Source organism: Carcharodon carcharias, chromosome 26 (genome assembly GCF_017639515.1).
Source record: "Carcharodon carcharias isolate sCarCar2 chromosome 26, sCarCar2.pri, whole genome shotgun sequence".
Taxonomy (NCBI): domain Eukaryota; kingdom Metazoa; phylum Chordata; class Chondrichthyes; order Lamniformes; family Lamnidae; genus Carcharodon; species Carcharodon carcharias.
Genome location: NC_054492.1, coordinates 12,097,088 through 12,113,375, shown reverse-complemented (window position 1 = coordinate 12,113,375; position 16,288 = coordinate 12,097,088). Strand labels below are relative to the sequence as shown.

The following is a 16,288-nucleotide window of genomic DNA, read 5'->3' as shown; positions in this document are numbered from 1 at the left end:
ACCCCTTTCCAATTCAGTGAACCTTCACTGTATTCCTCTAGTGCAAGTAGATCTTTTCTTAAATGCGGAGACCAAAACTGCACATGATATTCTAGATGTGATCTTACCAAAACCCCAAATAACTGTACATGAGATGCACTTACTACCAGTGGACCTTCCCCAAAGGAAGCCAACGGGGCTTTTCAGTCTGTGTGACTCCCACTGCCTCTATTAAAGACAACTCATTGTCTCTGCTTCTACTACCTCCGTGGGCAGCGAGTTTCAGGCCATTACCACTTGTTGCGTTAAAAAGCTCTTCTTTATGTCCACCTTACATCCCTTGCCAAAGCTTTAAACCTGTGTCCTCCAGACCTTGTACCATCAGTTAGTGGGAACAGCTTTTCTTTGTCCACCTTATCTTCAACTTGTCATAATCTTGTACACTGCTATCAAACCTCCCCTCAAGGAATTGATGTTTTCTACAAATTAATAGCCATCAGTCATCATGCAGCCAACTAGGGGGAGAAAAGAGAGAAAGCGAATGAAGCAAACTCCTAGTCCCTCAAAATTTAAGCAGCCAACATCCAAGGTTTCACTTTTTCTGTTCCTTATTATCGGGAAAGAATAGCACATGCAAACAGTGTGTGCAAATCAGAGGAAGATCTGCCCTCAGGACTGAACCTATCCAAAAATGGCTTATGAAAAGCATCAAAAAGAAAAGGGAAGATAAAAACGCCAAAAAAATATACAGCGACCAGAAAACCAGGAAGAAAGCTAATTTCTCTGGGTCAGAGGTAGCATTAGCAATCAAAACAAAGACATAACCACAACAATGAGAGCAGTAAATACAGTCTACTCCTGATAAGTCAAAGTAAACTGTCACCTACTGATAATTCAAGTTGTCTACTCGTTAATACAAGTAAACACTACTGATAATTCAAAGTACAGTCTACTCCTGATCATTCAGCTATTTTTGCACTAAAAATGGAATAATCCAATAATTCAATTAATCAACATGAATAACACAGCAAACTGGGATTTTTATGCTTAAAAATTAAGATCCGATAACCTAAATGAAGCAATTTTGAACAAGAAGATTGGACTATCAACTTAAAAGGTGATAACCTGCAAATAAGAAAGAAGGAAGACTTGCTTTTATCAAGCGCTTTTCACAACCTCAGGCTACCCCAAATGATTTTACAGTAAACTATGGAAGAGTAATGAAATACCAACAGATAGGCCTCTAATGCCAATGGTAATTGTGTGTAATCAGTTTAGAGACTCCAGGAGGATGATTAGTTGCATGTACAAGTAAGGGATTCTTTAGATCCTCGTGCAGTTAGGCGATTGTGCAGCCTTCTGTTTAATGGTACTTCTTTAACTGAGCAAGTGTGTAGTCAGGATAGGAGACAAGTGAGTGAGGAACTTGTTGCTCAATTCTTCCAATGAACTTTGCAACTGATTATTAATGCACTCACTTCACAAGGACAGAATTGCTATCTGCTTTATCTGTATATGTGCAGAAAACTGCTTATGATCTATTCATTTGGTTTTGGACACATATATGAATTGAAACAATGATAGATTACAAAGGTGAATTACTGATAAACTTTATTTCATGTTTAATGCATGTGCGCTTAATATGTTGTGTGGGTATACCACTAACTTCTACGTGCAGTTTGCTGATATGATGCATTACGATGTAATCCTGACTACATACTTACTCAGCTAAAGAAATACCATTAAACAGAAAGCTGCACAATCACCTAACTGCAGAGGGATCTAAGGAATCTCTTACTTATACATACAACTAATCATCCTCCTGGAGTCTCTAAACTGATGACACACAATTACAATTGGCGTAGGAGGCATGTTCCATAAAAGCAATAAGGATGACATGTCCTTCTGATACCAACTGATCAATGACAACACAGCACATTGTGCATTCAAAGAGTTCCCAGAATGCATTCTTCACAGTTGTCTGCAATCATTCTTCAAGTAAGCTAGGCCTAAAAATGATTGTGTTTTGGAACTTTAAACACACATCCTTCTTATTAGCAGGGAAATGCCTTCTGCTAATGGAAGTAGTTATGTTTTCTAGTTCCTTTATCCATTATAGAATCATAAAATGGTTACGGCACAGAAGGAGGCCATTCAGCCTACTGTGTCTGTGTCAGTTCCCTGTTAGAGGTACTCAGCTACTACCATTCCCAACCCCTTCTGCAACTTCAGAATGGGCAGAGTAACCCTTACACCGGCCTGACTTTTAGACCTTAAATGCGGTAAAGGACAAAGCAAATAATAGCAAAATAAATAACATTTTCAGCAATAGTTATGCATCACTAGCTCATCTTACGTGGAATGCATAGCTTGCAACTCACATTTAAACTGTAGATATATTTATAACGTATTGATTCTTTTTAACCTTAGCTACAGGAATCAGTTGTCTCTATTTATACAGTCAGACCATCTTCAAAGGCTCAAGATAAAACACATCGATTTGAAAAGAGAAAAGGGAGAAAAATCCCTCAAACGATAAATGGAGCATGACAAATTGAAAAAAACTGTCCAACTCAAAATTCAACACAAAACCGGACAAATCTCACAGCACGTTTGCGCTTAAATTACACGTGTTGGTTCCTCCCTCAAGTAAACTGTTCAGAAACTAACTGAGCAATAATATGAGTAAAATTGAATATGATTCCTGTGAGTAATTTAAAAAAAAATCTTATATGCGCGTTGGCACGGTCTTAAAAAGAAAAGATGCATTTCTGTCATGGAAAGATTCAGAATAATTCCTTTTATTAAGTCCTTGGTCTAAGTTACTGAGACTGTCACTGTATGTTTGATCCCTGCCAAATATCTTTTTGCCCTGTCGGTCACTCACAGACCCCTACCTACCTTGATCACCAATGACCTATTTTCTCAACTCCCCAGCACTTGCAGTCTCAGGCACTACAGAGAACTGTTCAACAATTCTCTTAATCAGTGGGGCCATCAGAGCGCAAAATCCAAAGTATGCTCAATTTTGGGCCCTTAAGAGCTGTGTGGACTGACATGGGGGGCAGGGGGGGGGGGGGTAGATGGTCTGTCTCACAGGATTCCCTTCTTGCAATGCAAGTTCTTTGTTATCATGGCATATTTGAACCTATTTGCCTAATGCTGCTCATGTCACTTTTGCATCTTGCTTGCTACATTCTTATAAACAGTCCCCTGTGTCAATGCATTGCTTTATTGCATTTATCATTTACAACTGTGCCTTTCCTTCCCCCCCTTCCTTCATTACAACAGTGACTAAAACTTCAGAAGTTCTTGACTGGCTGTGAAAAACTTTGGGGTATCCTGTGTTGTGAAGTGCTTGATATAAATGGAAGTCATCCTGCTAATTGAGCTTTGTACTGCTCCTTCGTAGTTAGAGTCTTCCTTTACCATTGTAAATTTTGGGTCACCCACCACCTTCTGCACCTCCTTCTATTCGTATAGTGTCCACCTCCCTTAAGTATACTGAAGTGGTTTGCTAGTTATAGATGACTCAAATGCACACAGTAGCTAATTTGATATGCAATAGGTCAATGCAGCCATTTAATGCAGTTAAATTCTCGCAAAAATAATGGGATGATTGACCTGTTAGTCTGGTTTTGGTGGTGTTAGCTTATAATATTGGCTTTGGAAACCTCTCTGCACTTCTTCAAATTACGCTATGACATCTTTAATGTCCACCTGAATCCCCTTTTTAGGCACTTGTTAGAAAATGGTGTAGTGCCAGGGGACTAGGAGATAGCTACTGTAATCCCGATATCTAAGAAGGGGGACAGAAAACGTTCAGGGAATTCTGGATCAGTCAGCTTAACATTATTGGTAGGAAAAAAGATGGATTCCTTACCAAAGTAGAGAATAGGAGAACATCTAGAAATGAGAAATATAATAATAATAAATAGTCAACACGAATTTCAAAAAGGGAAAATCTTGATTGACCAACCTTATTAAATTTTTTTAAAATATTTTTTGAGGTAACGGAGAGAGTGGAAGGTGTTAATGCAATAGATGTAATTTATCCGTATTTTCAAAAAGCCTTCAATAAGATGCCCCATAATAGACGAATAAGGTCAGAGAATATGGAGTCAGGGTATAAGTGGCAGAATAGATTGCTATGTGGCTTCAAGATAGAAAGTAGAGAGAGTGAATAATAGTTAGCTATTCAGGAATGGCAGAAAGTGGGAAGTGGCTTTCCACAAGGATCACTGCTGGGACCACTGCTGTTCACAAGTTACATGAATGACTTGGACCATGGAATCAGAAACACAACGGACAGAAATTTTCACTTGATGGACAGGCGCACGCCCTACCCACTCACGAGTGAAATGATGTGTGTTGATGTTGGCCGAAAGTGACAGAGCCATATGAGGGCACTGTTTTATTACATCATTTTTATTTTCTTAATTTTCTTTTCTTAAACAACGCTTCAACTCCCCGATGCAGCTCTGTGCCTCAGGGAGATTGTGAAGTGCTGAAGTTCGGGCTCGGTCCGCTCACCCTTCTCCCCCCTCCTCCCCCCCACCCCCACCGCACAGGCAGTGCTGAGTGCTGCCGCTCACATTTCACACAGAGCAGGCTTTCATTCACCCGCCAGTGTGAAATCGTGGGTCTGGTGCCAATCGCAGGTGGTGGGCGGCTTCCCAACTGTCACCATCCACCCCCACCAAGCCTGCCCGCCAAGGACAAAATTCTGCCCAACATCTAAATATGCAGATGACACCAAATTTCGAGGGGGGTGTGGGTTAGTCAGTGCTGACGAGGACTGTACCCAATTTAGAGGAGGACATTAATAAACTTGCAGAATGAGCAAATAATCGGCATTAGTTCAACACAGATGGGCCAGGTGGTTTAAATCTAGAGACGTTATTACAGCTGAAAAGTATAGTTAAGAAATTAATTTTAAAATGTTTAACATCCAAATTAATTAATTAATTAATTAGAATAGAGATGGCTGGGCAAGTGATGTGTTGCAGCTGTTGTATGTGGGATCTGGTGGAGGCTGGTGTGACCCGCGGTGACCACATCTGCAACAAGTGTTGGCTGCTCGAGGAACTTTGGCTCAGAGTTAATGAGCTGGAGTCCAAATTGCGGACACTGTGACATATCAGGGAGGGGGAAGAGGTTACCTGGACACTGTTTCAGGAGACAGTCACACCCCTTAGATTAATTACATCAAATTTGGACCGTGGTCAGGGACAGGAGGGTGTGACTGTGAGTAAGACAGGTATGGGGATCCAGAATTTAGCTCTGGAGTAGCCTCAGCCAGTGCCCTTGTCCAATAGGTGCAAGGTTCTTGCTTCCAGTGTGGATGAGGGCACAAACTGCAGGGAGGATGAGCGAACTGACCACAGCACCATGGTACAGAGCGCCATTCAAGGGGGGGGTGGGGAGAAAAGAGAAATGTAATAATAATAGGGATAGCATATTTAAGGGAATAGATACTGTTCTCTGCAGCAAAGACAGGGAGTCCCAAAGGCTGTGTTGCCTACCGGGTGCCAAGGTTGAGGACATCTCTTCTGGGCTGAGGAGGAATTTGGAGTGGGAGGGGAAGGATCCAGTTGTCGTGGTCCATGTAGGTACTAATGACATAGGTAGGACTAGGAAAGAGGTTTTGCTGAGGGACTACGAGCAGCTCGGGGCTAAATTAAAAAGCAAAAGCACAAAGGTAATAGTCTCTGGATTACTAACTGAGCCACGTGCAAATTGGCATAGGGTAAATAATATTAGAGAGGTAAATGCGTGGCTCGAAGATTGGTGTGGGTGAAATGGGTTCCAATTCATGGGGCACTGGCACCAGTACTGGGGAAGGAGAGAGCTGAGGGATGGGCTTCATTTGAACCATGCTGGGACCAGTGTACATGTAAATCATAGAACTAGGGTTGTAGAGAGGTCTTTAAACTAATTAGTGGGGGTGAGGAGGGGGGAAGGATCAATTGAAGGGAAGTTTAAAAACTCAAAAAGAAAGGAGAGAGCAGAGGTGCAGGGTAGTAAAGAGGCGAACGATAATCAAAGTGTGACAGGAAGGGACAGAAAATAAGCAGAAGGGTGCAGCAAAAATTAGAACCAGAATGGAGTAATAATGGTAAAAAGGCAAAGCTTATCTGAATACACGCAGCATTTGTAACAAGACAGGTGAGTTGACGGCACAAATAGAAATAAATGAATATGACTTGATTGCTATTACTGGGATGTGGTTGCAGGGTGACCAAGACTGGGAACTCAATATTCACGGGTATTTGACATTCCGGAAAAATAAACAGAAAGGTAAAGGAGGTGGGGCAGCTTTGTTAATAAAGGATGGCATCAGTGCAGTGGTGAGTAGTGATATAGGTGCAATAGATCGTGATGCGGAATCAGTTCGAGTGGAAATAATGAATAGCAATGGGAAGAAGTCACGGGTGGGAGTGGTCTATAGGCCCCGAAGAGTTGCCTCACTGTAGGACAAGGTATAAATTGGGAAATAATTGAGGCATGTAAGAAGGGCGCTACAATTGTCATGAGTGATTTTAATCCGCATATTGACTTGACAAATCAGATTGGCAGGGGTAACATGGAAGAGGGATTTGTAGAGTGCATCAGGGATGGTTTCTTAGAGCAATATGTTGCAGAACCTACCCAGGAACAGGCTATTTTAGATCTAGTAATGTGTAATGAGGTGGGATTAATAAGAGATTTTGTAGTTAAGGGTCCACTAAGGGGTAGGGATCACATCATGGCAGAATTTCAAATTCAGTTTGAGGGCGAACAACTCGGGTCTCAAACCAGTGTCCTCAACTTAAATAAGGGCAATTACAGTGGTATGAAGAAAGAGTTGTCTAAAACGAGCTGGGAAAGTAGACTAAGGGGAAGGTTAGTGGATGAGCAGTGGTAGACATTTAAGCAGATGTTTCATAACACTCAGCAAAAATTTCTCCCGGTCAAAAAGAAGGACCCATTGAGAAGGATGAACCACCCATGGTTAACAAAGGTGGTCAAGGAGAGTGTCCAATCAAAAACTAAGGCATTCAAAGCGGCACAAACTAGTGGTAGGCCAGGAGGATTGGGTTTTTTTTTAGGAACCAGCAACAGATGACTAAAAAGAGGGAGAAAATTGATTATGAAAGTAAATTGGCAAGAAATATAAAAACAAAAAGCAAGAACTTCTATGGGTATGTAAAAAGAGAGAGTGGCTAAAGTGAGCTTGAGACCCTTGGAGGATGTGACTGGAGAATTGATAACGGGGAACAGGGAAATGGCAGATAATTTAAACCAATATTTTGCATCGGTCTTCATGGTGAAAAGATCTTGTAACAGTCTCTACCACAAAAGACAAAGTATTTGACAAACTAATGGGACTAAAGGTAGACAAGTAGCCAGGACCTGATGTCCTGCATCCAGAGATAGTGGAGGCATTGGTCGAAATATTCCAGAACTCACTGGATTCCAGGAGGGTCCCAGCAGATTAGAAAGCTGCTAATGTGATGCCCCTGTTCAAGAAAAGAGGGAGATCAAAAGCAGGAAACTACAGGCCAGTCAGCCTAACATCTGCCCTTGGGAGAATTCTAGAGTCCATTATCAAGGAAGAAATAGCAGGACATTTAGAAAAGCTTAACACAATCAAACATAGTCAACGTGGCTTTAGGAAAGGGAAATCATGTTTGACAAATTTGCAAGAGTTCTTTGAGGATATAACAAGCAGAGTTAATAAAGGGGAATCAGTAGTGTACTTGGATTTCCAGAAGGCACTTGATAAGGTGCCACATAAAAGGTTGTTGCACAAGATAGGAGCTCACGGTATTGGGGGTAATGGATTATCGTGGATTGAGGATTGGTTAACAGACTGAAGACAGATAGTCAGGATTAATGGGTCTTTTTCAGGTTGGAAAGACAAACTATTGGAGTGCCACAAGGATCAGTCCTAGGGCCTCAATTATTTACAATCTATATTAATGATTTGCAGGAAGGGGCAGAGTGTATTGTATCTAAATTTTCTGATGATTCAAAAATAGATGGGAGGGCATGTTGTGATGAGGACATAAGGAATCTGCAAAGGGATATAGATAGGTTGAGTGAGTAGGCAAAAACTTGACAGATGGAGTTTAATGTAGGAAAGCGTGAGGTCATGCACTTTGGTGGGAAGAATCAAAAGGCAGACTATTATTTAAATGGACAGAGACTCCAAAAAAGTGGAGTACAGAGGAAGCTGGGTGTTCTTGTGCATGAAACCCAAAAGGTTAGCATGTAGGTGCAGCAAGTAATTAAAAAGGCAAATGGAATATGGCCTGTATTGCTAGAGGTTTGGAGTTTAAAAATAGGCAAGTCTTGTTACAACTGTACAGGGTGTTGTTGAGGCTGCACCTGGAGTATGGTGTATAGTTTTGGTACCTGTATTTAAGAAAGGTTATACTGGCACTGGAGGCAGTTCAAAAGAGATTCACTAGGCTAATTCCTGGGATGAAGAGGTTGGCTTATCAAGAATGGCTAAACAGATTAGGCCTTCATTCAGTTAGAGTTCAGATGAATGAGGAGTGATCTTATTGAAACGTACAAGATTCTGAGGGGGCTTTACAGGGTAGATGTTCAGAAGATGTTTCCACTAGTGAGGGGAATCTTGAGCTAGGGGACAGTTACAGAATAAGGGGACACCCATTTAAAACTGAGATGCAAAGGAATTTCTTCTCTCAGAGGGTAGTGAATGTCTGGATTTCTCTACTCCAGAGAGTTGTGGAGGCTAGATCAGTGAAAGTATTTAAAGTGGTAGATAAATTTTTTAAATATCAGGGAGTTGAGGGCAAGAGGAGCTGGCATGAAAGAGGAGTTGAGGCCTGGGTTGGATCAGCCATGATCTTACTGAATGGCGGGGCAGGCTTGCAGGGCCGAATGGACTAGTCCTGCTCCTATTTCTTATGTTCTTATTAAATGGGAGATAGTACATTTTAATAGGAAGAATATGGAGGTCAGTTATTACTTGGAAGATACAAGTCTAAGTGGAGTAGAGGAATAAAAGGGATCTCAAGAGTACAAATACACCAAGCATGTAACATTGTGCCACAGGTTAGCAAGGCCATAAGAAAAGCAAGCCAAGAAGATATATCCTATTGAGGAAGAAGGATTCTAGGAAGGGGATAAACCAACCCTGGTTAACCAAGGAAGTAAAGGACCGTGTCAAATTGAAGGAAAAAACATACAATGTGGCAAAGATTAGTGGTAAGCCAGAGGATTGCGAATGTTTAAAAACCAACAAAAGATGACCAGAAAAATAATAAAGAAGGAGAAAAGTATACTTTTAGGGTAAACTAGCAAGTAATATAAAAACACACAGTAAGGGCTTCTTTAAATATATAAAAAGGAAGAGAGAGGCTAAGGTGAACGTAGGCCCCTTAAAGAATGAGGCTGGGGAAATAATAATGGGGAACCAGGAAATGGCAGAGGAGTTGAATAAATATTTTGCTTCAGTCTTCACGGTAGAAGGCACTAATAGTGTTCCAATACTAAATAATCAAGGGGAAAAGAGGGGGAGGAAATAAATACAATAACCATCACTAGAGAAAAATTACTACGGAGACTAATGGGGCTAAAGGGCAATAAGTCCCCTGGACCTGATGGGTTGCATCCTAGAATATTAAAGGAAATAGCTACAGAGATAGTAGATACACTGGTAGTAATCTTCCAAGAATCCTTAGATTCTGGAGAAGTCCCAGAGGATTGGAAAACTGCCAATCTAACACCCTTATTCAAAGAGGGAGGGAGTTAAAAATCAGGTATAGGCCAGTTAGCTTAACATCTGTCATTGGGAAAATGTTAGAGTCTAATATAAAGTTTGTAATAGCAAAGCATTTAAAATGCATAATATAATCAAGCAGAGCCAACATGGCTTCATGAAGGGGAAATCATGCCTAACAAATTTAGTAGAATTCTTTGAGGAGGTAACAAGCAGGATAGATAAAGGGGAACCAGTCGGTGTAATATATTTGGATTTCCAGAAGGCGTTTGATAAGGTACCGCACATAAGGCTACTTAATAAGATAAGAGCCCATGGTGTCAGGGGTAAAATATCAGCATGGATACAGGAATGGCTAATAGAAGATAGAGATTTGGGATATGGGGGGGGGGGGGGGGGCGCATTTTCGGGATGGCAACCTGTAACTAGTGGAGTGCCACAAGGATCAGTGCTGGGGCTTCAATTATTTACAATATATATTAATGACTTAGATGAGGGAAGTGAATGTTCTTTCACCAAGTTTGCGGATGACACAAAAATAGGTGGAAGGCAAGTGGTGAGAATGACATAAAGAGTCTACAGAGGGATATAGACAGGTTAAGTGAGTGGGCAAAAACTTGGCAGATGGAATATAATGTAGGAAAATGTGAGGTTCTGCTCTTTGGCAGGAAGAATAGAGGAGCTGAATATCATTTAAATGGAAAAAGACTGCAAAAAGCTGCAGCACAGAGGGATTTAGGGGCCCTCACGTATGAATCACAAAAACTAGCATACAAGTTCAGCAGATAATGGGGAAGGCAAATGGAATGTTGGCCTTTATTTCAAAGAGAACTGAGTATAAAAACAGGGACATCTTGCTAAAACTATACAAGACACTAGTTAGACTGCACCTAGAATACTGTGAATAGTTTTAGTCCCCTTATCTAAGGAAAGATAAACTGGCATTGGAGGCAGTCCAGAGAAGGTTCACTAGGTTGATCCCGGGTATGGAGGGATTTTCTTATGAGGAGAGGTTGAATCGGTTGGGCCTGTACTCATTGGAGTTTAGAAGAATGAGAGGCGACCTTATTGAAACATATAAGATTCTTAGAGGGCTTGACAGGGTAGATGCTGAGAAGTTGTTTCCCATTGTGGGAGAGTCTGGGACCAGACGGCATAGTCTAAGAGTATGGGAGTGCCCAGTTAAGACAGAAATGAAGAGGAATTTCTTCTCTCAGAGGGTAGTGAACCTGTGGAATTCTTTATCACAGAGGGGCTGTAGAGGCTGAGTCGTTAAGTATATTCAAGGATGAGATAGGCAGATTTATAATCAGTAAGGGAATCGAAGGTTATGGGGAAAAGGCAGGAAAGTGGAATTGAGGATCATCAGATCAGCCATGATCTCATTGAACAGCGGAGCAGACTACATAGGCCAAATGGCCTACTTCTGCTCCTACGCCTTACAGTCTTATAGCACTAGCCTTTATTTGTAGAGGGATAGAATTAAAAAGTACAGGTAAGTTATGCTAGGCCTGTGTTGAATCTTGGTTAGACCATACTTAGAATACCACGTGCAGTTCTGGTCACCACATTATAAAATGGATTGAGGCGCACTGGAGAGGGTGCAGAGAAGATTTACAAGCATGATACCAGAAATGCATGAGTATACAGGAAAGGCTGACAGGCTGGGTCTCTTCTCTCTTGAAAAAATAAGGCTGAGGAGTATCAGAGGTCTTTAAAGTTATGAAAGATTGATAGAGTGGATACAGAGAGAATGTTTCCTCTTGTGGGGAAGAACATAAATAAAGGTCATCAATTTAAGATAGTCACCAAGAAATCTAATAGGGAATTCAGTAGAAACCTTTACCCAAAGAATGGTAAGAATGTGGAACCCACTACCACAGGGATTCGTTGACGTGAATAGTACAGACGCATTTAAGGTGAAGCCAGCAAGCTTATGGGGGAAGAGGGCTACAATGGTAGATTTAGATGAGAAAAGATGGGAGGAGGCTCGAGTGGAGCAGTAACACTGGCATGAACTGGTTGAGCCAAATGGCTTGTTTCTGTGCCATGTCCTATATAATCCCTTGTGTATAATCCGATGGAAGCCTTAGTCCCAAGGCCCCACAAAGGCTGGCAAAAATCGATGATGCAGTATCCCTCAATGCTGGCTTGGGAGGGTTGTCAGCTCATCCTGATGTGAGGTTTGGTGGACAAGGATGGTGCAGTCTTCATGAAATTTGCCACCTATGATGTCCCCGCAGGGCATTTGACAGGTATCTAAAACATTGCCATTTCAATAAACACAATTCACAACCACATGAGGGACTTCAAAGGAAAACCAAGCTTTTTGAACTTGCTGCTCAGATATTTCACTAAATATATTGCACACTCCACAGTTAGACTGCTGAATACTTCCATTTATTACAGTTAAATGGCTCATTAACTCCTTGAGATGTGTTAAAGGAGCATTTCTACAAGAGTCATTGTTGTCTGGGCTTTCATTACTAGTAATAAAATTACATTCAATAAAATCACTTGTCAAAACAGCAGGTTCTTGTCATTTTGTCTGCTGGACATAAACAAAAAGAAAGAGTATTTAACCCTTTTTGAACATAGTAGGAACATATTTCTATCTACTCATGTTGATTACTTTTTGTTTTAAAAAACATATTACCCAGTAGCTTGAATAAAGTGGCCTTAATAAAACCACACATCAGACAATTTTTTTTACAAAATCTCGATTCAAATTAGCATATAGGTTGGGAATTTCCTTAGACGTGTTCCTGCTTCACCGTACTTCCACCAAGTGTGCGATGGGAAACGTGATCTCCGGTGTGAAGTTCTGGCACAGCAGGACCAGCTGCGAGGAAATTCCCAGCCATAATTCAAACTAAGACCAGACTGCAATGCTTGATGACAAAATGTTAAGGTAATAATTGCCGCCAATTAAGAAAAACACCCACTTTAACATTGCCATGTTGAAATGATAAATACCACTGAAGCTGGAAAACCAAACACTTTAGTGTTCTGGGCCTCAGAGACAAGTTCGTTAAAGTCTGTAGCTTTCCTTCAAATAAGAGAGAAACTAATGGGAAGTTAGGAACAGGAAGTGGCCATTCACCCCCTCAGCCTGCACAGCCATTCGATTAAATCATGGCCAATCTGTGCCCTCACTCCATATCCCTTAATACCTTTGGTTCACAAAAATCAATCTCAGATTTAAAATTAAAAACTGACCCAGTATCAGCTACTGTTTGAGGCAGAGAGTTCCAAACTTACACCACTGTGTGTTTCTAACTTCATTCCTGAAAGACTGGCTCTAATTTTTAAAGAGTATGTTCACTATAGCCCTCGACTCGCCAACCCAGAGGAAATCTTTTCGCTCTATCTACCCTGTCAATTCCCCTTAATGCACTGAAATTCTTCCGTAGTTTTATTTGCTTCACTCTATTCAACTTATTTTCATTCGGTTACTGTGAAAGTTCCTCAACAGTATTGTATTTCTCGATTGTCTCACTTATTTAGGTCTTGCGAGTCACAGTGATTTTTTTTTGCATAAGAATTCTGTCCTGGAATTTTCCTGCAGACCCAAGTTCTGCATAAAAATCTATCCGTTCATGTTCTGCTTATTTAAATGCTAGAAAAAGGTCACAGGCAATGTTTTTACAAAGTGCTAGGCACTCTCTACAGAACTCGGATAATTTAAAGTCCATACACACATACTTGCATCTGAAATTACATAATGAGATCCACCATGCAGTAAAATGCACATTGAAGCACATGCATATTACGTAGTGCAACGAAACAGAAATATATTTTAAAAAAGCCGATCAAATGCTTTTCCCACAATTCTGGCAAGTAAAGTGACCAAAAAAAAAAGTGACCCTAAAATACTCTCATCACAGTGAAATGTAAAACAGGTGAGAAGTATTGGTGGCAGTTCAACAGAAAGCAGAGTGAGTAACACACTGATAGCAATGACTTACTACTGGGGTGTGGATTCTCTTAATGGTAGGTCACATGTTTTACTTCCAACTCTTATTAATTTTTTATCGTATGCAGCTATTTGCAGCCAAATTAAGTGCTAGATGGTGCTAAATCACGGACAGAAATTCTAATGCACATCAGTTGAAAAGAAAGAGGAAATAATGAAAAATCTGTAAAATAATTGTTCGAAAGCTGCCTTGTTACTTGGTCGTCTTTCCCTCGTCTCATCCAGTGTCTTGCGATTTGCAGCTATTGAAACATTTTCAAACATGCCATTTTTTTTTTGATTAGCCCATCCATCAAAGATGTAAGGAAACCATAGGGGAAGAAAAGCTCAAAACATGCTTACATTCTAACAAAATATCGAATACATCACTCGTTAAGTACCTAACATGCGCAACAGCAATAATTTCTGCACTAATCTAACATTATTACTTGCACATAAGCTGATGTGCGCAATGAATCAAGTTTATTTTTGTGATTGAAGATTAATTATCGTAACTCACTTTCATGTTCTCTGATGTTACTCTATAAGCCCCCTGGACAAACCTGTCACAGGGTTTGTCAAGCCTCCATTCTTACATCAAAGGGTTGGAGCAAGCTCTGTGTGCTGGGAGCCCAGCTCAATCTTCTGCCAAACCAGGTGGATTGTCTGTGAGCTATGGGCTTTTCAGCTGCCAAGTGACAGCTCTCATCAACAGGGCTCTAATGAAGGGGGCGAAAAGAAGGGATCGTAATAGCACTGTAGTACTAACTTCTCCAGTTTATTATGCTCATTACTACTGCAAAAACAAAAGCCCTTCCAAAAAACTTCATGTTCAACTACCTACATTGGTTGAAGTAAGGGAATTAATTTTAACTGAACACTACAGTAATGTTTCAGCCCTACCATTAACATACAATGTTTAAGTGGTTTATTGAGAAACATACATCCCACCCTCCACTCCCCAACTAGTATTCACTATTGGGAATTATAGGCTAAGAAATCATATTTGCATTTTTAAAAGCATAATATGCTTATCAAGTGCTTGAATAGTTAAATTTATGCACATGGAGACAGTGTGCCATTCAGAATCATTCACCAATGTTTATATTCAGTGTACGGAAGGGAAAACGAAGTAGATTACAGAAATGTGAGGAGCCTTGCCTGAAAACTCTTGCTTAACACTCCCTTTAGACAGCTACCGGGTTCCTCATTCCGCTTAACCCTTTGTCTGCAACAGAATACTTTCATATGAAGGCAACACAAAATTGCCACTCAAAGCAGGGAGCCAAGGTTAAACAAACATTAACTTGTGGGATGTCTGTCTGGGGGAAGAAAAAACACTGACAAGGTAAAGAGCTCTGTTTTCAGTGATACAATGACTTATTAATTATTCAGTTTATTTGTTGTCAGTGAATTTATTGGGCCATTCACAAAGTAAGGATCCATTGCAAATTTCAGTCACACACCACTGAATTCCTGGTACAATAAGCATCTCAGTTTTGATTTGGACTGTACATGATTACATTATCCCATCTCTTGAATTGTACCATGTTCAAATTTAAATGAAGGCTACACTGTCTACTCTCAATCATTTCATACAGGTTATCAAATAACTTGAATATTTTTTGAGCACTATATTTTGACTTCTTTTAGCCGAAAAAGCATCTGAAAAGTTCAGGAGGATGCATCTCTCCCTCTGGGGCTGTAACCAATGCACAGGCAGTTCTGATTAAAAAACAAGTACATCGTAAATGCTTATTAAACTACTAATAAAGTCACAGTCTGTACAGGTGAACATTCCAAACAGCGCACTTTATAATAAGGGGGTAGAATTCATCTACTTTTAAAACAAATTTACAAGTAGTTAGATCGCCATCGTGCAGAACACCAACTGCACTTGAACATTAAAGGTTCACTTCAAAAAATATTCCCATCTTCTGTGCAGCACACAAGTTTTATGCAATTTAAAATCTGAAAAATACAGTCCAATGATACTCACCATTAAATACAACTTTGTAATATGTGTTAAAACAATAATTATGATCTACAGCTCTTCAATGAATGGATCATTAAGTGCATTCCACAAGATATACTAAAAATTCACCATAATGGACTCCCACAGGTATCAAACCTTCTTGTCCAAATTTTTAAACACAACAAATTAATTTAATTGAAAAACTCAGGGTATTTTAAAGCAGCTGGGTGCTTTTGTATTTGGACTGCCCTATTCTCCCAGCCTTACAGCAGAAATGTCCCAATCTAAAAAGACTGGGAGTTCAAATTCTGGTCTGAAAGACATACAAGTTTGATTGGTCTCAGAAATATTGCTGGTTCCTTCTAGGCTTTATGTTAAACAACGTGCAACAGCAAAACACTCCAGGTGTTGGAAAGGAACAGTTTGCATTTATGTTGGGCTTTTCATGTCTTCGAGACATCCCAAAGCGTTTTGCAGCCAATTCATTACTTTGAAATGGGGCTAGATTTTACTGTAGGAAAGTCAGCCAGCAGCTGATGCACCTGGAAGAAGCTTACCCTGCAGCCATAAAGTGCTGCCTGTGGCTAAGCCAGGAAAGAATTGGACTTCCGTCCCTCAGTGGTGGGGGGGTGGGGGGGGGGGG

The 16,288-nt window shown here is 40.5% G+C and overlaps 1 protein-coding gene across 1 annotated transcript in view; it reads right to left on the bottom strand.

Annotated features, from left to right (window-relative positions):
- The window catches only part of bnc1 (basonuclin 1), a 139,468-nt gene extending 125,257 nt beyond the window's left edge, over positions 1-14,211 (bottom strand). Inside the window, exon 1 of the mRNA XM_041175226.1 lies at positions 14,191-14,211. Within this exon, the coding sequence (XP_041031160.1) occupies positions 14,191-14,196 (6 nt within the window). The 5' untranslated portion in view covers positions 14,197-14,211. The remainder of the gene's footprint in view (positions 1-14,190) is intronic.
- Positions 14,212-16,288: the final 2,077 nt, after the last annotated feature.